At 42.1% G+C, this 20,833-nt stretch overlaps 2 protein-coding genes across 2 annotated transcripts in view; both read right to left on the reverse strand.

Annotated features, from left to right (window-relative positions):
* The window catches only part of mtf1 (metal-regulatory transcription factor 1), a 45,809-nt gene extending 26,857 nt beyond the window's left edge, over positions 1-18,952 (reverse strand). Inside the window, exons 1-2 of the mRNA XM_062062359.1 lie at positions 18,834-18,952; positions 11,600-12,049 (exon numbers count right to left, since the gene is read on the reverse strand). Coding sequence (XP_061918343.1) covers positions 11,600-12,019 — 420 coding nt within the window. The 5' untranslated portion in view covers positions 12,020-12,049; positions 18,834-18,952. The remainder of the gene's footprint in view (positions 1-11,599; positions 12,050-18,833) is intronic.
* Positions 18,953-19,068: 116 nt separating this feature from the next.
* inpp5b (inositol polyphosphate-5-phosphatase B) overlaps positions 19,069-20,833 on the reverse strand; it is a 65,654-nt gene continuing 63,889 nt past the window's right edge. Inside the window, exon 23 of the mRNA XM_062062361.1 lies at positions 19,069-20,067. Coding sequence (XP_061918345.1) covers positions 19,955-20,067 — 113 coding nt within the window. The 3' untranslated portion in view covers positions 19,069-19,954. The remainder of the gene's footprint in view (positions 20,068-20,833) is intronic.

Consider the following 20,833-nt stretch of genomic DNA (forward strand, 5'->3'; position numbering starts at 1 on the left):
GTAACTACAGTTGGTCGCTACATCTGTAAGTGCAAGTTAAAACTCCTATGCAAAGCGAAAACCGTTTATCAACAACACCCAGAAACGCCGTCGGCTTCGCTTGGCTCATCTAAGATGGACTGATACAAAGTGGAAAAGTGTTCTGTGGTCTGACGAGTCCACATTTCAAATTGTTTTTGGACCAAAGAGGAAAAGAACCATCCGGATTGTTATAGGCGCGAAGTTGAAAAGCCAGCATGTGTGATGGTATGGGGGTGTATTAGTGGCCAAGACATGGGTAACTTACACATCTGTGAAGGCGCCATTAATGCTGAAAGGTACATACAGGGTTTGGAGCAACATATGTTGCCATCCAAGCAACGTTATCATGGACGCCCCTGCTTATTTCAGCAATACAATGCCAAGCCACGTGTTACATCAACGTGGCTTCATAGTAAAAGAGTGCGGGTACTAGACTGGCCTGCCTGTAGTCCAGACCTGTCTCCCATTGAAAATGTATGAAGGGTCAAATAGCACAAGGGAGACCCCCGGACTGTTGAACAACTTAAGCTGTACATCAAGCAAGAATGGGAAAGAATTCCACCTGAGAAGCTTCAAAAATGTGTCTCCTCAGTTCCCAAACGTTTACTGCGTGTTGTTAAAAGGAAAGGCCATGTAACACAGTGGTGAACATGCCCTTTCCCAACTACTTTGGCACGTGTTGCAGCCATGAAATTCTAAGTTAATTATTATTTGCAAAAAATAAATAAAGTTTATGAGTTTGAACATCAAATATGTTGTCTTTGTAGTGCATTCAACTGAATATGGCTTGAAAAGAATTTGCAAATCATTGTATTCCGTTTATATTTACATCCAACACAATTTCCCAACTCCTATGGAAACGGGGTTTGTACGTTGTATTGTGCCAAGGTAGCCCAGTTAACCGCCTTTTTCATGCCGTTCTGCAAATCCCGTGTCACGTGACTTCAAACTTGACACCTCATTGGCTGGTTCTGAGACAGGATTGATTTCTTCAGTCTTAATTCACCAGAAGTGAGTCTTGCCTTTTGAAGCAGCACATTTTTCTACACTGAATTTTAAAACACTACATTTTGCCAACACGTTTTCATTCAATTAAATTGTCAGCATAATTTGTTGTAAAAAAAAAAAAAAATCAGTAACAAAAATTCAGTTGAAAAAAAAACTTTTCTGAGGATGAATGAGTCATGTGCTGATTCCGGATAATTTGCCACAATGTTTATAATCACACGTTTTGAGTCACACACACAACTTGAACATTCAAAGAATGTGTGTGTTCTTGATCAGAGGGGGAAGCAAGTTGCACATGAGTGCAATCTATAGCACCTATTGTATTGGGGAAGCCAGCAACCGCATAAAAGCCATGTTTTGTGTCATTCACTTCGCCTTGAGTACGAGGGAACTGGATATACTTGCATATCCTGCGTGTCATGGCACCCAACACTTGAGCCAGCACAACAGAAAACGTACTCTGGGAAATGCCGGCGCCATTTGCGACTCGACGCGTCGCTGGAACAATCCAGATGCAAAAAATGCAGCCTTGCTCGAATTGTTCCAAAGGAAATAAAGAGTGGCTTCTTTTGGTAACCTGCTTCAAATCGTTGCTTAATTCGTCAAGTGGGTAAAAAATTACACTACTGGAAAGACAATATGTCTCTACTATTTTTGTTTCTGATAGTCCAAAAAGGTTGACAGGTGCACGGAAGATCCTTTCCTTCCGTCTGTCATTCCATCCATGCCTCCTTGTCGCCACAATGACGGCAGCCATTTGTGCATAAAACTTTCAAACGTTCTAAATAAAGACGCTAATTACAGTGCCACAATCATTTTGTAGTTTAAGATTAAAGATTAAAGTACCAATGATTGTCACACACACACTAGATGTGGTGAAATTTGTCCTCTGCATTTGTCCCATCCCCTTGGGGAGCAGTGGGCAGCAGCGGCGCCGCGCCCGGGAATCATTTTGGTGATTTAACAGCCAACTCCAACCGTTTGTTGCTGAGTGCCAAGCAGGGAGGTTATGGGTCCCATTTTTATAGTCTTTGGTATGACTCGGCTGGGATTTGAACTCCAACCTACTGATCTTTGCATTTCCTCCTCCTAGCATTGTGGGTGTTTTAATGATCAGCATATATTTTGCATTTAATGAAGACAATAAGCTATTAGTGCACTTTTGTGCATGATGTCACTAAGAAGACATATCAAAACAACACTAAATTAAAGTGCACTTTTTGTACAGAAAGCCACTAAAATAGTTTAAAACATATAAAGTGCACTTTTGTGCATGATGTCACACAAGATATTTCAAAAACTGTCAATTCACTATGTGGTAGATTCCTGCGGACGTTATCTCCTTCTGTTGTTGACTATTTTTTTCATACTTAGACTTCCTTTTTATTGTCATTCAAATTTGAACTTTACAGTACAGATACGAACGACATTTCGTTACATAAGCTCATGGTAGTGCAGGATAAAAAAAAGCAATAAGGTGCATATATAAATAAATAAATAGATTACTGTACAGATAAATATATTGCACTTTTTCATCCACGTTGATGGATGTATGTTATATTGTCTTTTTTATTTCAGCGAGTTAATCCACTTTGGGGGGAGTTGAGGGGATAATTATGATGCGTTCAATATATATACGGTGTTGATGTGGAAATGGTTGCCTCTGCATTTTGTTGGTGTGGCACCGAATGGAGATGTTGACATGCGTAGTTTCAAGCACTCTTCATTCTCTAGTAGGTGACTTTTCAAATGATGCTACATATTAGCAGTAATGCTACTTTTTGTAGCAACGCTTTTGCCCCACACTTGACAAATCACGGTTGTCTGTTCGACATATTCCCACTTGAAGCCAAACCACCGCCAGACGATGGACTCTATGCTGTTTTCCTTGGGAATTAATTCTTCCTTCATTTGTTACCAGATTCGCACCTTCTCTCTCTCGTATTACCACTCGCACCACAGCTAACGATACCCATGCCGCTACCTCTCTGCTCCGCGAGGGCGTATACGTATGTAACGTATGTAAGAAGGTGCGCTTGTTTTATGTCTCTGTGAGGAGAGACAAGAAAGAGTGAGAAGAGCCTGTAGTGTAATGCCCGCAGCTAAAAACAACTGCGTGAGAACGCATACTCGAATATCACGATATAGTCATTTTCTATATCGCACAGAGACAAACCCGCGATATATCGAGTATATCAATATATAGCCCAGCCCTATGGCGCGCCTAATTCTGCTCACTTAACGGACGCAATCCACTTCGCACACGTTTAGTAGATCAGCTTTGCGTGGGCTATCATGGTTTGCATGTGTTTTAGTGCATTAGTAAATCAGGCCCTTCAGTGTTTCCCCCACATTCATTTATTTGTGGCGGCCCGCCACGAAAGAATTACGTCCGCCACAAATAATTTGTTTTTTTTTGTTTTTTTGTCCTGTCCAGCTTCTCAGGCAAATCATATAGTTGATGTAGATGCCCCATATAGGCTGTTCAGATTTACTTTACAAAAGAGAAGTGTAGGATACTTCTCTTGTTGCCTTATTTGTATTTGACCACTACTGTTTTCTGTTTATTTGTTACTGACTGTGGCAGGACACCTCTGCCTCTGTTTCACTTTATGTTGCTGGTAAATAATATGGTTGTAGTAGTAGGCTAAAGTTAAATGATTTAGTATGCACTAATTAAAGGGGCAGAGCTTTAAGAGACATTTTAGCTTTTATATTTTTTGTAAGAACCACAATTAATAAATATATTTCAGTGAATAACTTATTGTTCAAATCAGTATATAAATATGTACATAAAGTGTCGTAATTATATTGTAAAATGGATGGATGGATGGATGGACGTTTAAAACAAAACTGTTATTATTAATTAATAAGTATACATTTATTGAGCCTTTTTAGAGAAAATCATATCATTGTAGTAAATTATGCAAATCACTCGATGATGTCATGGTGACCACACCCATAGCCACGCCCCCACCGCCACAGGTATCTTGGCAGTTTATGGGAAACACTGCCCTTAGATTAAAAAAATAAATAAATGGCTAACCAAGCTGTTAAAATATGAGTGTAATGTTATGTTAGTAGTGTAGCTCACAGAGTGTGGCTAACATTTGTGTCACACTCCTTAATGGTGTATGTGATACATAACATCTACATTGGATAAGTGCAGTTACAGTGTATATGTAAAAACGGAGATAAACAGCTCATTAGTAATAAAGTTCGGGGAACTGGACTTTTGTTGGAATTTTGCCTGTGGTTCACAATCATTATAAAAGACATGACGACGGATGATTTTTTTATGCATTCTAATTAGTGAATAAACGTAAATAAGAGTCCGCTTACAGAGGAGCCATTGGGAGGTCCTCTAATCCGCTGATAAAATGGTAAATGGGTTATACTTGTATTGCGCTTTTCTACATTCAAGGTACTCAAAGAGCGAAAATCGAGCCAGAGGGTTTACTACGGGTCTTATTGTCTATCGTTGCAAAGGTGAACTGTGTCCATATGTCATCTCTTTCTTCCAGGTGTAGAATACATATTGTAAAAACAGTAGGGATGTAAAGATATGAACATTTCCTATCACCGTTATTGTGAACCAAATGATCACGGTTATCATTATGGTGGTATTGTGGAATGTGCTCAAAAAGTGTTTAAAACATAACTAATATAGACACACAGAGAAGCTAGTAATTTGCATGCCTTGTGTTTCTTATGCCTTACTGCAGTGTTTTAGTCTCAAGTGTTTTACCTGATTTAACAGCTAAACTTTTATTGTTGTACTGTAAATATTGGTTTGTACTGTAGCACTTCGAGATTTATTTAAATGAAAAGTGCATAACAAATAAACTCTATTCTAATTATGCATCACTTCTGGCAGGTGTTGCGTCTGTCCTACTCTGTTCAGCGGGACTTGAACGCACCGTAAAACACCTGGTCTCTTTTCCTCTGAGGCAGTGGTTCTTAATAGGGATGTCCGATAATGGCTTTTTGCCGATATCCGATATTGTCCAACTCTTTAATTACCGATACCGATATCAACCGATACCGATATCAACCGATATATGCAGTCGTGGAATTAACACATTATTATGCCTAATTTGGACAACCATGTATGGTGAAGATAAGGTACTTTTTAAAAATAATAATAAGATAACTAAATTAAAAACATTTTCTTGAATAAAAAAGAAAGTAAAACAATATAAAAACAGTTACATAGAAACTAGTAATTAATGAAAATGAGTAAAATTAACTGTTAAAGGTTAGTACTATTAATGGACCAGCAGCACGCACAATCATGTGTGCTTACGGACTGTATCCCTTGCAGACTGTATTGATATATATTGATATATAATGTAGGAACCAGAATATTGATAACAGAAAGAAATGGGGGGAGGGAGGTTTTTTGGGTTGGTGCACTAATTGTAAGTGTATCTTGTGTTTTTTATGTTGATTTAATAAAAAAAAACAAAAAAAACAAAAAAAAACCGATACAGATAATAAAAAAAACGATACCGATAATTTCCGATATTACATTTTAACGCATTTATCGGCCGATAATATCGGCAGGCCGATATTATCGGACATCCCTAGTTCTTAACCTTGTTGGAAGTACCGAAACCCACCAGTTTCATATGCGCATTCACCGAACCCTCCTTTAGTGAAAAATAAAATGTTTTTTTTTTCAAATTCAAGACAAAGTTATATGTTTTTGGTAACACTTTAGTATGGGGAACATATTCTAAGTAACAAAGACTTAATTTAAAGTTTTTTGGACAATAGGGGAACATATTCTAAGTAACAAAGACTTAATTTAGAGTTATTTGGTTAGGGTTAGGTTTAGAGGGTTAGGGTCAGGGTTAGAGCATACCTGGGCATTCTGCGGCCCGCGGGCCACATCCGGCCCTTTGTGCGTCCCTGTCCGGCCCGCGTGAGGCCAATCATAAATTACAAAATAAATTTAAAAACGTATCTATGTCGAGTGTGCAATACAACGGTGCTGCTTTTGTTTTGAAAAGCGTTATTTGTATTACTTCCGTGTGGACGTATGCACGTGCGTGATAGTGAGTGAATGTGAACAGCTGCAATCACAATTTACAAAATAAAGTTGAAAAAACATCTATGTCATGCGCGCAATACAACGGTGCTGCTTTTACTTTGAAAAGTGTTATTTATGGGCGTATGTCCGTGTGTAACCTGTAAATGAAGGTGCACAGCGACAAGTGATGCAAGGTTTACCCCCGAGACGCTAAAAAGAGAAAAGTTGATGACGAATGGCGTGTTTTCAACAAGACATGGACTGCCAAGCAACGTTCCCTCTAAGGTGCGCGCCTGCGCAATTGCGCACTGCTCAAGCGTCCTCTGCGCACAGCAAATATATGCCGCGCACCAAATCAAACCCATCTGAATTCTAAACAAAATAAGCACATTTATTCTGTGTAATTTTGCAATGCAACTCTGAGTGACAGTGACAACAAGCGGCCCTAACGGTGTTCGTCAACACCGTTCAATTGAACACCGTTCAATTATTGTAACGTCTATCGAGTTGCTTCGAGGACAGGAATTATATCGATCATTTTTTAGCAAAACTGTTTATATTCGGCCATAACCACACCAAAAACATGAGTAAAAAACTTCTGCCGTACAAACCAGGCCAAAACCAACTTGTCATCTGTCACCAACACGCATACCACTAAACCACTGGTGCGTTTATGGCCACACAAAAAGTCGGACAACTCAAACACCACACAAAGTTACACTATGACTCCTCAGTCATATGTGTGCTTATTTTACTGTCATTTATTATTAATGTTAATTTATTTGTATTAATCATGGAATGCTGTTACTAGAGAAAGTTACAGGAATGCACACTTCATCCTATGCTTACATTTCATTGTGCAACATGAGGATGTTTAAGGGGAACTAAATGTGATCTCTGAAAGGGGTACAAATGATTTCCAAAGCAGTGCTTTTGGTATAAAGTTAAGTTAGGTTAAATGAAAGTATTATTATTATTAATCTTAGGGTATACATCAAAAATAATATTGAGCAAAATTTAATTGAAATATTGTCGATGTGAAGCTACAAAACTGACCTTCCTTTGAGCAGATTGAGTTTCTGGAGCATCACATTTGTGGGGTCAATTAAACGCTCAAAATGGCCAGAAAAAGAGAACTTTCATCTGAAACTTGACAGTCTATTCTTGTTCTTAGAAATTAAGGCTATTCCACAAAATATATATATATATATATATATATATATATATATATATATATATATATATATATATATATATATATATATATATATATATATATATATGATCTAAACAACTAATAAAGGCTTTAGTTAGCAAAGCTACAGTTTCTAAATTAATTTGGAGGATCCACAAGCATATATTATTATTGTCCTTTGACCTCAGATTCCTGTTTGTTTTGGAAAACAATAAATCAAAGTGTGCATTAATACCGGATGACAGAAATGATTACATAGTGGATAAAAGGTATGGTATAAAAGATAGCGTACTTTTCCATGACTTGATAGTCAGAGGGACAAATATTCCTCTGGCAAATATCCAAACAAAACGTCTTGTAAGAAAAGTTTCCTTTCATTGATGGTATGGCCTATCATTGATGGTATGGCCTATCATTGCGATGCCAGCAAACATAAGCTTTCATTTCTGTGGGAACACTACGCGACTTTCATTTTCGACCAGTCTTTTTTTTGTGTGTATAGTCCTGCTGGAGGTCCATTTTGTGTCTAGGCTCGCTGGTCATTAGAAAAATACATCCCGGAAGGACGGGCTCATGTGACAAACACGCTGCAGGAACACGACAAACACAAAGGCAATCCAACAATGCACACATGCCGAACAAGGGCAGCACTCTTAAAGCGACAACAAACGTGTGTCGTGCGTGCGTGCGGGCGACACGTTCATGTTGTTTGTGAACGCACAAACACAATAGGCACTATGCCGGTGTGTACTCTGAGAGTCGGTCTCTTGATTGTGCAAGTGGTCATAATGTCGAGGCCGTTCAGTGTGTGACCCAAAACAGGAAGTACACCATCTTCCCTTTCTTTGTGACTCATGGCACCGTTATGATGATTGATTTATTTTCCGTTGCAGTTGGCAACCACAGGCAATTCAAACATGATACACTCAAATAGTGGCTCGGTAGGCAAAAAGGCCCAGGTTAATTTTAGGGGTAAGGTCATCCTATTTATCCCCAATTATTTTTGCGTCAATGATAAAACGTTTAGCACCTTTTTCTTCAGAATGCTCTGTGCGGCGTACAGGAACAGCTAGCATCCCAAAATGACATGAATGTTTGTGCCACTGCTTAATAACTGTTTAATAAATACAACTGTTTAATAAACAACTGTTTAATACATTTAAAAATTTTGGTAAATTGACTTAGTTGTGGTTTCCCTCTCTGCATGAAAGTTTAAAGGCCTACTGAAATGATTTTTTTTTATTTAAACGGGGATAGCAGATCCATTCTATGTGTCATACTTGATCATTTTGCGATATTGCCATATTTTTGCTGAAAGGATTTAGTATAGAACAACGACGATAAAGTTCGCAATTTTTGGTCGCTGATAAAAAAAAGCCTTGCCTGTACCGGAAGTAGCGTGACGTCACAGGAGGAAGAATTCCTCACAATTCCCCGTTGTTTACAATGGAGCGAGAGAGATTCGGACCGAGAAAGCGACGATTACCCCATTCATTTGAGCGAGGATGAAAGATTTGTGGATGAGGAACGTTGGAGTGAAGAACTAGAGAGGCAGTGCAGGGTGTATCTTTTTTCGCTCTGACCGTAACTTAGGTACAAGGTCTCATTGGATTCCACACACTCTCCTTTTTCTATTGTGGATCACGGATTTGTATTTTAAACCACCCCGGATACTATATCCTCTTGAAAATGAGAGTCGAGAACGCGAAATGGACATTCACAGTGACTTTTATCTCCACGACAATACATCAGCGAAACTCTTTAGCTACTGAGCTAACGTGATAGCATCTGGCTCAAATGCAGATAGAAACAAAATAAATAAATCCCTGACTGGAAGGATAGACAGAAGATCAACAATGCTATTAAACCATGGACATGTAACTACACGGTTAATAATTCTCAGCCTGGCAAAGCTTAACAATGCTGTTGCTAACGACGCTGAAGCTAACTTAGCAACCGGACCTCACAGAGCTATGATAAAAACATTAGCGCTCCACCTACGCCAGCCAGCCCTCATCTGCTCATCAACACCCGTGCTCACCTGCGTTCCAGCGATCGACGGCGCGACGAAGGACTTTACCCGATCACAGATGCGGTTGGCGGCTAGCATCGGCTAGGCGTCTGCTATCCAAGTAAGTACTCCTTGTTGTGTTGCTACAGCCAGCCGCTAATACACGATCCCACCTACAACTTTCTTCTTTGCAATCTCCATTGTTCATTAGACAAATTGCAAAAGATTCACCAACACAGATGTCCAGAATACTGTGGAATTGTTCGATGAAAACAGAGCAGTTTGTATGGTGACACATTGGGTACGAATACTTCCGTTGCCGTCGTGACGTCACGCGCGTACGTCATCATACATAGACGTTTCCAACCGGAAGTTTAGCGGGAAATTTAAAATGTCACTTTATAAGTTAACCCGGCCGTATTGGCATGTGTTGCAATGTTAAGATTTCATCATTGATATATAAACTATCAGACTGCGTGGTCGCTAGTAGTGGCTTTCAGTAGGCCTTTAAAATGAGCATATATTAATGCAGTATGACCAAGAATGTTTTAATGTATACACATAGAATCATCATACTGCTGTGATTACATGCATCAAGTGTTCATTCAAGGATAAGGCAAAATATCGAGATATATATCGTGTATCATGACATGGCCTATAAATATCGAGATATTAATAAAAGGCCATATCACCTAGCCCTACTTTTAACTTTAATTGCAGCCAGTTTTTATGTTGAAGGTCTAAAAAAATTATGTAGAACAGGGGTCACCAACCTTTTTGAAAGCAAGAGCTACTTCTTGGGTAGTGATTAATGCGAAGGGCTACCAGTTTGATACACACTTAAATAAATTGCCAGAAATAGCCAATTTGCTCAATTTACCTTTAACTCTATGTTATTATTAATAATTAATGATATTTACACTTAATTGAACGGTTTAAAAGAGGAGAAAACACGAAAAAAAATGACAATTAAATTTTGAAACATAGTTTATCTTCAATTTCGACTCTTTAAAATTCAAAATTCAACCGAAAAAAAGAAGAGAAAAACTAGCTAATTCGAATCTTTTTTTTAAAAATTTAAAAAAGAATTTATGGAACATCATTAGTAATTTTTCCTGATTAAGTTTAATTTTAGAATTTTGATGACATGTTTTAAATAGGTTAAAATCCAATCTGCACTTTGTTAGAATATATAACAAATTGGACCAAGCTATATTTATAACAAAGACAAATCATTATTTCTTCTAGATTTTCCAGAACAAAAATTTTAAAAGAAATTCAAAAGACTTTGAAATAAGATTTAAATTGGATTCTACAGATTTTCCAGATTTGTCAGAATAATTTTTTTGAATTTTAATCATAATAAGTTTGAATAAAATATTTCACAAATATTCTTTGTCGAAAAAACAGAAGCTAAAATGAAGAATTAAATTAAAATGTATTTATTATTCTTTACAATAAAAAAAATAAATTTACTTGAACATTGATTTAAATTGTCAGGAAAGAAGAGGAAGGAATTTAAAAGGTAAAAAAGTATACGTGTTTAAAAATCCTTTTTAAGGTTGTATTTTTTCTCCAAAATTGTCTTTCTGAAAGTTATAAGAAGCAAAGTAAAAAAATTATGAATTTATTTAAACAAGTGAAGACCAAGTCTTTAAAATATTTTCTTGGATTTTCAAATTCTATTTGAGTTTTGTCTCTCTTAGAATTAAAAATGTCGGGCAAAGCGAGACCAGCTTGCTAGTAAATAAATACAATTTAAAAAATAGAGGCAGCTCACTGGTAAGTGCTGCTATTTGAGCTATTTTTAGAACAGGCCAGCGGGCTACTCATCTGGTCCTTACGGGCTACCTGGTGCCCGCGGGCACCATGTTGGTGACCCCTGATGTAGAACATCCGGCGGGCCGGAATAAAAATCTTATTGGCCACTTGGCCCGCGGGCCGTATTTTGCCCTTGTCTGGTCTGGGGTTTTGTTACATTGTAAGGTTTTCTCGGGAGAAACTTTGAAATATCGCGAACATTTTAAACAATATAAATTCTGGGCTCCTTCACGTAACTTAGAAGCAAGACATTTTTCAAGACGGCTGACATTTCTTCCTCGACGTTAGAGAAAGCATAAGAAGCTCCTTTAATGACCACACACTATGAGTGCTGCAGTAGCAAAAACAAACAAAATAGAACAGGTAAGACACCGGGAAAGAAGGACAAAAACTGGATTTCCTGGCAAAAAAATGGACGTTTTGACAGGGAAGCAGAAGCGATATACCGGCCGCTAATCGTTCCCTCTCTAACATAGACATGACCGTCTGTGTGTTTGCGTAATCTTACCTCTCGCTGCTTGGTCTCTGGACACTCGGAGTGCAGGGTGAGCGTGGCGCCCTCTATATTCCGCGGCATAGGGGTGGACCCGGGGTTGATAGTGAACTGGATCTGGTCCGGCGAGATGGTGTGGTGCACGTAACCCTGCGACATAGCGTCCGGGTCCCCCATGAAGGCCAGCCGCCCCTCCTCGTCGTCCCCTTCGGTGAGGAAAGTGACCCCGTCTTCATCGCCGCCGCAGTGACCCTCCTCCTCGCCCTCTTCGTCCAGCCGGATAGGGTCCCGCTCGATGAGCACGGTGGTGCGGTCGTACACGCGGCCCGACGACGACGAGGGTTCCGCCATCAGGTGCTCGGCCTTGTCTTCGTCGTCGTCCACCTCCACCTCGAAGTACAGCGGCGCCTCAGAGCGAGGGCCATTTTCAGTCATGGTCCTTTCTTCCCGCCGAGGAGTACTTCCCTGTAATAAAGTTATCCTGTGAGTTATCATGTTGACAAGGGGTTCGACACTAAGCCTGATAACCCATTAAACAAATAATTATTTAGCCTAAGCCCCGTTTCAGCCACACTAAGCCAGCGTTTAAGGTTCCCTTCCTCTGACACATTTTTATACGGGTAAATGCGCCGTGTATTTCTTGAATCTCCGGCTCTTAGCTTTGTATGGACTCATTGATTGTTTACAAACTGAGTTCGGAGAGGAAGTGACGGCAGAAAGACCGCGTCCCACACAGTAAAGCGGTTTTGTAACTCGGGAGCTAACCACTGGAAATATGGAGGCGAGTCATCCAGACATACCCGTGTTTCTCCTTCTCTACATGTATAGACGCTTGTGGAAATCACACATGAATACCTTAAGACAGTGTTTTTCAACCACTAGTGTACTGCGAGATACAGTCTGGTGTGCCGTGGGAGATTATCTAATTTCACCTACTTGGGTTAAAAATATTTTTTGCAAACCAGTAATTATATTCTGCATATGATGTGTTATTGTTGTTGAGTATCGGCGCTGTCTAGAGCTCGGCAGAGTAACCGTGTAATACTCTTCCATATCAGTAGGTGGCAGCCGGTAGCTAATTGCTTTGTAAATGTCGGAAACAGCGGAAGGGAGCGTGCAGGTAAAAAGGTGTCTGATGCTTAAACCAAAAATAAACAAAAGGTGAGTGCCCCTAAGAAAAGGCATTGAAGCTTAGGGAAGGCTATGCAGAACAAAACTAAAACTGAACTGGTTACGAAGTAAACAAAAACAGAATGCTGGACGACAGCAAAGACTTACTGTGGAGCAAAGACGGCGTCCACAATGTACATCCGAACATGACATGACAATCAACAATGTCCCCACAAAGAAGGATAAAAACAACTGAAATATTCTTGATTGCTAAAACAAAGTAGATGCGGGTAATATCGCTCAAAGGAAGACATGAAACTGCTACAGGAAAATACCAAAAAAAGAGAAAAAGTAGGGATGTCCGATAATGGCTTTTTGCCGATAACCGATATTGTCCAACTCTTTAATTACCGATACCAACCGATACCGATATATACAGTCGTGGAATTAACACATTATTATGCCTAATTTGGACAACCAGGTACGGTGAAGATAAGATCCTTTTTAAAAAATAAAATAAAATAAGATAAATTAAAAACATTTTGTTGAATAAAAAAGAAAGTAAAACAATATAAGAACAGTTACATAGAAACTAGTAATTAATGAAAATGAGTCAAATTAACTGTTAAAGGTTAGTACTATTAGTGGACCAGCAGCACGCACAATAATGTGTGCTTACGGACTGTATCCCTTGCAGACTGTATTGATATATAATGTAGGAACCAGAAATATTAATAACAGAAAGAAACAACCCTTTTGTGTGAATGAGCGTGAATGGGGGAGGGAGGTTTTTTGGGTTGGTGCACTAATTGTAAGTGTATCTTGTGTTTTTTTTTATGTTGATTTAATAAAAAATACAGATAATAAAAAAAACGATACCGATAATTCCCGATATCACATTTTCTGTGTGATATCGGAAATTGTGCACACGCACTGATGTCCGACAATATCGGGAGGCCGATATTATCGGACATCTCTAAGAAAAAGCCACCAACACAGGTGCGCAAGACAAGAACTAAAACACTACACACAGGAAAACCGCAAAAAAGTCCAAATAAGTCAGGGTGTGATGTGACTGGTGGTGACAGTACACCTACTTTGAGACAAGAGCTATATTGATGCATGCTTGGTTATGCTTTAAAGTCATAACCAACAATTGCGACGACGACTTTTTGCTGTCAACTGAGTTTCGTTTTTTTAATGATTTCTGCTGCTGGTGTGCATCCAAATTTTTTCAACGCAAAAAATGTGCCTTGTCTCAAAAAAGGTTGAAAAACACTGCCTTAAGAGAAAGCGATTGCAGCTATTTGGGACACAACACATCTCAAGACGGCAAGGGAACTTTCCAATGACGAGGTCAGCTGTGATTCTACTTACCGAAAAACGTCGTCCGCTTGTCGAAGGAGAGACGACGAGAATGCGGGCTCCCGTGGATGTGATAAAAAAGGTAGCGTGTGCTTTGTATTACCCGCCCGTCGAGGGAAGACTAACTGCGGAAAACGGCGAATGCTTTTGGACTGGCAAAGCAGACTGTATCAGTTATTGTCCGCCACCTATGTCAACGTCTAGGTCCAGAGTATACGAAGTCACCAAAAACGAATGGACAATGAAGGTGAAGGCAAAAGAGTGAGGAGTGTCCTGACCAGATATCTAGATCCCTAGATTGATTGTTGCCAAATGTTCTTTGTCACATTGTGTACTTTCTTGTCCAATAAAGATTTAGTACATTTATGATGGCTCAGGTGTGAGTCACTACAATAGGGCCCCACAGCACACTGGATTCCAGTTCATTGAAATACCACAACACTGGATAAATTAACTTTAAGAACTTGCACACAAAGCAACAGTGGAGGTGACTAAGACGTGCGCATTTTCCGCGCATGCGTATTAGGTCGGACGGAGGGGGGGCGAGAAGGTCTTAAACGACCATTGTGTGTGTGTGTGGAGTGTCCTGGGCATGACGTTTAAGTTCATCCGGCAGTGGAGGCTCCTCTATGGGGGTCTTGGGGCACTAGGAGGTTAACCCCTTTACTACTGTTACCCCAGGTGGCTCTTGGCAAAGGCCTAGTATCTGACTGCCCCCTAGCCAGGGATACGGTGAAGACCTCAAAGGCGGAAGACGGTAGATTTAAGAACCACCACAACGGCTGCGATGGCGGAAGAAGGGTCCCCAGAAGGGCTCCAGTACTCTGGAATGCCCTCCCGGTAACAGTTAGAGATGCTACCTCAGTAGAAGCATTTAAGTCCCATCTTAAAACTCATTTGTATAATCTAGCCTTTAAATAGACCCCCCTTTTATAGACCAGTTGATCTGCCGTTTCTTTTCTTCTATCCTCTTCTCCCCTGTCCCTTGCGAGGGGGAGTTGCATAGGTCCGGTGGCCATGGATGAAGTGCTGGCTGTCCAGAGTCGGGACCCCGGGTGGACCACTAGCCTGTGCATCGGTTGGGGACATCTCTGCGCTGCTGACCCGTCTCCGCTCGGGATGGTTTCCTGTTGGCCCCGCTGTGGACTGGACTCCCGCTGATGTGTTGGATCCACTGTGGACTGGACTTTCACAATGTTATGTCAGACCCACTCGACATCCATTGCTTTCGGTCTCCCCTAGAGGGGGGGGGGGGGGGGGGGGTTGTTACCCACATATGCGGTCCTCTCCAAGGTTTCTCATAGTCATTCACCGACGTCCCACTGGGGTGAGTTTTTCCTTGCCCGTATGTGGGCTCTGTACCGAGGATGTCGTTGTGGCTTGTACAGCCCTTTGAGACACTTGTGATTTAGGGCTATATAAATAAACATTGATTGATTGAGTCGTCTTGGACTCCATACCACTGGACCCTGACCCGATTCTGTCAAGGATCGTGTGGTGACTGTCTGTGCACCAGTCTCCCCACGCTAAACTAAGTCACGCACAGGCATCCTCCATGGAGGGATACACCCCTACCAGGAGGATCGTCATACACGTTCGAGTGAGCGCCGACGATGATAATGATGGTGTGTGTGGACAAGGATAAGGTTAGGTGGGATTTACCCTGGATAACCTTAGCCGGCGGCAGCACGGTGGCCTGAGTTCAATCCCGGGCTCGGGATCTTTCTGTGTGGAGTTTGCATGTTCTCCCCGTGACTGCATGGGTTCCCACCTCCAAAAACATACACCTGGGGATAGGTTGATTGGCAACACTAAATTGGTGTTGCCAAGTGTGTGAATGTTGCGATGAGGTGGCGACTTGTCCAGGGTGTATCCCGCCATCCGCCTGAATGCAGCTGAGATAGGCTCCAGCACCCCCCCCCCCCGCGACCGGGACAAGCGGTAGAAAATGGATGGATGGATGATGGCTCAGGTGTGATTCACTACAATAGGGCGCCACAGCACACTGGATTCCAGTTACTGTATTGCTCCGGAGTATAAGGCGCACCGGCCGAACATGCATAATAAAGAAGAACAAAAACATATAAGTCGCACTGGAGTATAAGTCGCATTTTTGGGGGAAATTTATGTGATAAAAGCCAACAGCAAGAATAGACATTTGAAAGGCAATTTAAAATGTCTAAAGAATAGTGAACAACAGGCGGAATAAGTGTACGTTATATGAGGCATAAATAACCAACTGGTATGTTAACGTAACATATTATGGTAAGAGTCTTTCAAATAACTATAACATATAGAACATGCTATACGTTTACCAAACAATCTGTCACTCCTAATCGCTAAATCCCATGAAATCTTATACGTCTAGTCTCTTACGTGAATGACATCAATAATATTAGTTGATATTTTACGGGAATGTGTTAATAATTTAGGTCTATTCAGGTGTGCTGGAGAGGAGGCTACCCCGGATAGTCGAACCTCGGATTCAGGAGGAACAGTGTGGTTTTCGTCCTGGTCGTGGAACTGTGGACCAGCTCTATACTCTGGGCAGGGTCCTTGAGGGTGCATGGGAGTTTGCCCAACCAGTCTACATGTGTTTTGTGGACTTGGAGAAGGTATTCGACCGTGTCCCTCGGGAAGTCCTGTGGGGAGTGCTCAGAGAGTATGGGGTACCGGACTGTCTGATTGTGGCGGTCCGCTCCCTGTATGATCAGTGCCAGAGTTTGGTCCGCATTGCCGGCAGTAAGTCGGACACGTTTCCAGTGAGAGTTGGACTCCGCCAAGGCTGCCCTTTGTCACCCATTCTGTTCAGAACTTTTATGGACAGAATTTCTAGGCGCAGTCGAGGCGTTGGTTTGGTGGCTGCAGGATTAGGTCTCTGCTTTTTGCAGATGATGTGGTCCTGATGGCTTCATCTGGCCAGGATCTTCAGCTCTCGCTGGATCGGTTCGCAGCCGAGTGTGAAGCGACTGGGATGAGAATCAGCACCTCCAAGTCCGAATCCATGGTTCTCGCCCGGAAAAGGGTGGAGTGCCATCTCCGGGTTGCGGAGGAGACCCTGCCCCAAGTGGAGGAGTTCAAGTACCTCGGAGTCTTGTTCACGAGTGGGGGAAGAGTGGATGGTGAGATGGACAGGCGGATCGGTGCGGCGTCTTCAGTAATGCGGACGCTGTATCGATCCGTTGTGGTGAAGAAGGAGCTGAGCCGGAAGGCAAAGCTCTCAATTTACCGGTCGATCTACGTTCCCATCCTCACCTATGGTCATGAGCTTTGGGTCATGACCGAAAGGACAAGATCACGGGTACAAGCGGCCCAAATGAGTTTCCTCCGCCGGGTGGCGGGTCTCTCCCTTAGAGATAGGGTGAGAAGCTCTGCCATCCGGGGGGAGCTCAAAGTAAAGCCGCTGCTCCTCCACATGGAGAGGAGCCAGATGAGGTGGTTCTGGCATCTGCTCAGGATGCCACCCGAACGCCTCCCTAGGGAGGTGTTTAGGGCACGTCCGACCGGTAGGAGGCCACGGGGAAGAGCCAGGACACGTTGGGAAGACTATGTCTCCCGGCTGGCCTGGGAACGCCTCGGGATCCCCCGGGAGGAGCTGGACGAAGTGGCTGGGGAGAGGGAAGTCTGGGCTTCCCTGCTTAAGCTGCTGCCCCCGCGACCCGACCTCGGATAAGCGGAAGAAGATGGGTGGATGGATGGATGTTAATAATTTCACACATAAGTCGCTCCCGAGTATAAGTCGCACCCCCGGCCAAACCATGAAAAAAAACTGCGACTTATAGTCCGAAAAATACGGTAATTGAAATACCACAACACTGGAAAAGTTAACTTTAAGAACTTGCACACAAAGCAACAGTGGCGGTGACTAAGACGTGCGCATTTTCCACGCATGCGTATTAGAATAGAATAGAATAGAATAGCGCCGGCGGACGGAGTCTTAAACGACTATTGTGTGTGTGGACAAGGATAAGGTTAGGTGGGATTTACCCTGGATAACCTTAGCCGGCTTAGTGTAAACGGGGTCTTGCGCAAGAGTGGGTGCACGCTGCAGTACCAATGTCAACAGGAGGGAGGACTTCTGGAACTTTCCACCATCAATGACAGTTGCCAAGCGCTCAATTAATTTGGATGTACAATTCAAAGAGAGTAATGTGTACTATGTGACGTCACAGTGACTTTTTAAGTAACAGTTTTTGATGGAAGACCAACCTGACTGGGGCGCCGTTACACACACACACACACACACACACACACAACACACACACACACACAACACACGTTGGCCTGCTAATTTCGAGCAAATTCTGTCTAACTACACAGCGGCAGGACATTTTAGTATGATCATTGTCACCATTTCGTTCTCAGCATTTTTTCCCTGTTATGCTAACGAAGAGCTACCCAAAAAAAAAAAAAAATCGCTTTGTTGTTTAAAAATAATAAATTCTAATGTGTTCGCCGGAGCAACTTTGTGACTTCCGTGACCCATTTTTTTGTTTTTTGTCCCAACATGTATGATTATTCACTCCCACAACATGAGAATTAGCAGTTAGCATTAGCTAGCGTTACTACGAAGGCTGTGCAGCGTCGCTAGGCTAGCAGCTAGCAGCTAGCTTAGCTCCTCGGCGAGTCCCCTAACGTTTTAATGTCGACAGCTGACCTCTCGGAGCGCAAATATGTTTTCCCAGACGCAATGCGGACACTTGACAAGAACGCAAGGCCAAAGGCTCACACCAAACGCAGGCAACAGCGTCGCGATATTTAAAAGGATATATACCTGTGTTGATGTTTTTGGGGTTTATTCCCGTGCTTTGGATGTTAAGCACTTTCTTCCGACCATGTCCCCTCCCGAGGATGCCAAATGACGCCGCGCGCAATGGATTATGGGAAATATACCACTTAGACCAGGACCAAGTCTTTCACTTTCTATTAGAAACTATTTTTTTATTATTCTTTTTTTTTTTCATTTACAATAAATGTGTAAGGAAATACAACACAACACAGTCGTTTTACAACAACTTTATATAGAAAAGACTGACTGCTGGGATCACAGACATTAAAAATACAAATTGTTTTTAAATAAAATATACATTAAAAAAGTGGTCTCTAGATGCTTGACAGTAATACAACAAACTACATCCACAGATAAGTCACTTATATTAACCATACTATCTTAATGTTTGTGAGGACGTATGCAAAATTATTATAAACATCCATCCATCTTCTTCCGCTTATCCGAGGTCGGGTCGCGGGGGCAGCAGCCTAAGCAGGGAAGCCCAGACTTTCCTCTCCCCAGCCACTTCGTCCAGCTCTTCCCGGGAGATCCTGAGGCGTTCCCAGGCCAGCCGGGAGACATAGTCTTCCTAACGCGTCCTGGGTCTTCCCCGTGGCCTCCTAAACACCTCCCTAGGGAGGCGTTCGGGTGGCATCCTGACCAGATGCCCGAACCACCTCATCTGGCTCCTCTCCATGTGGAGGAGCAGCGGCTTTACTTTGAGCTCCCCCCAGATGACGGAGCTTCTCACCCTATCTCTAAGGGAGAGACCCGCCACCCGGCGGAGGAAACTCATTTCGGCCGCTTGTCCTTTCCGTCATGACCATAGGTGAGGATGGGAATGTAGATCGAGCGATAAATTGAGAGCTTTGCCTTCCGGCTCAGCTCCTTCTTCACCACAACGGATCGATATAGCGTCCGCATTACTGAAGACGCCGCACCGATCCGCCTGTCGATCTCACCATCCACTCTTCCCTCACTCGTGAACAAGACTCCGAGGTACTTGAACTCCTCCACTTGGGGCAAGATCTCCTCCCCAACCCGGAGATGGCATTATTATAAACAGTTTATTTCAAATACAGGACAATAGTTTTTAGTGTTTTTAACGTCGTTGGTCCTCCGATCTAGGACGAAGATCCCTGCACTAGGAAGTGCTGGAAGAACTCCCGCGCCTTCCTCTTCTCCGCCAGGTCTTGCTTGGTGGGCGACCTCAGGAGCAGCGAGGCAAAGATGGTGCCTACGCAAAAACCAAACAAACGGCAGGAGTTCATAAATTGTCGGCCGGTTTAGAGCTCCTTTATGAACATTTTTGAAGTCTATAAACTGGCAAATCAGATGCTAATACAGTGGAACAGCACGTGTTTAGCAAAAAGTCAGTGTTCAAAAACAAGAAAAATAAATAAATAAATGAGGGGTATTTTATTTGAACTAAGCAAAATTATCTGCCAATAGAACAAGAAAATTCAGCTTGTCAAGACTTTCCAAAACAAGCTAAATTAAAGCTGCAAGCAGCGTTGGACGGGTCCGCCTTTTGGCAGGTGCTAGTCCTAGGTGTCCCAATACTTTTGTCCAGTGGTAGTCCTGAGTGAGACCTACATAGAGGTTTTTGTTTCGTGTCTCTACGATATTCGTACTGGGAGTTAGAGGAAGTTGTGTAGTGTACTACCTTCTCTGCACTCTGTGCTCACGCTGGTGCTTTCTGCTTTTAAGGAGCCATCTTAAAACAACAACAGCGGAGCAACTTTAGTGTTGCGGGTCTTTGAAGGCTCGTAAAATCAAAACGGTAGCACGTTTTAAAAATCCGTACTGACAGTTTAATCAGAAGGGTTCAATCTCTCTCCTGTAGCAGTTTGAAGCCGAAACGACAAACACGCTCAGAGGAGATAAAGTTTGATGTTTGGTGACCGGTTGTAACAAAAATTTTGTTTTGAAGGAGGAATAGCAAACTTCCTGTTGATATTTGCTGAAGGATGTCAATCTATGAAATGTAGGTCTAGGCAAGA

This window comes from Entelurus aequoreus, linkage group LG11, assembly GCF_033978785.1.
Source record: "Entelurus aequoreus isolate RoL-2023_Sb linkage group LG11, RoL_Eaeq_v1.1, whole genome shotgun sequence".
Classification (NCBI taxonomy): domain Eukaryota; kingdom Metazoa; phylum Chordata; class Actinopteri; order Syngnathiformes; family Syngnathidae; genus Entelurus; species Entelurus aequoreus.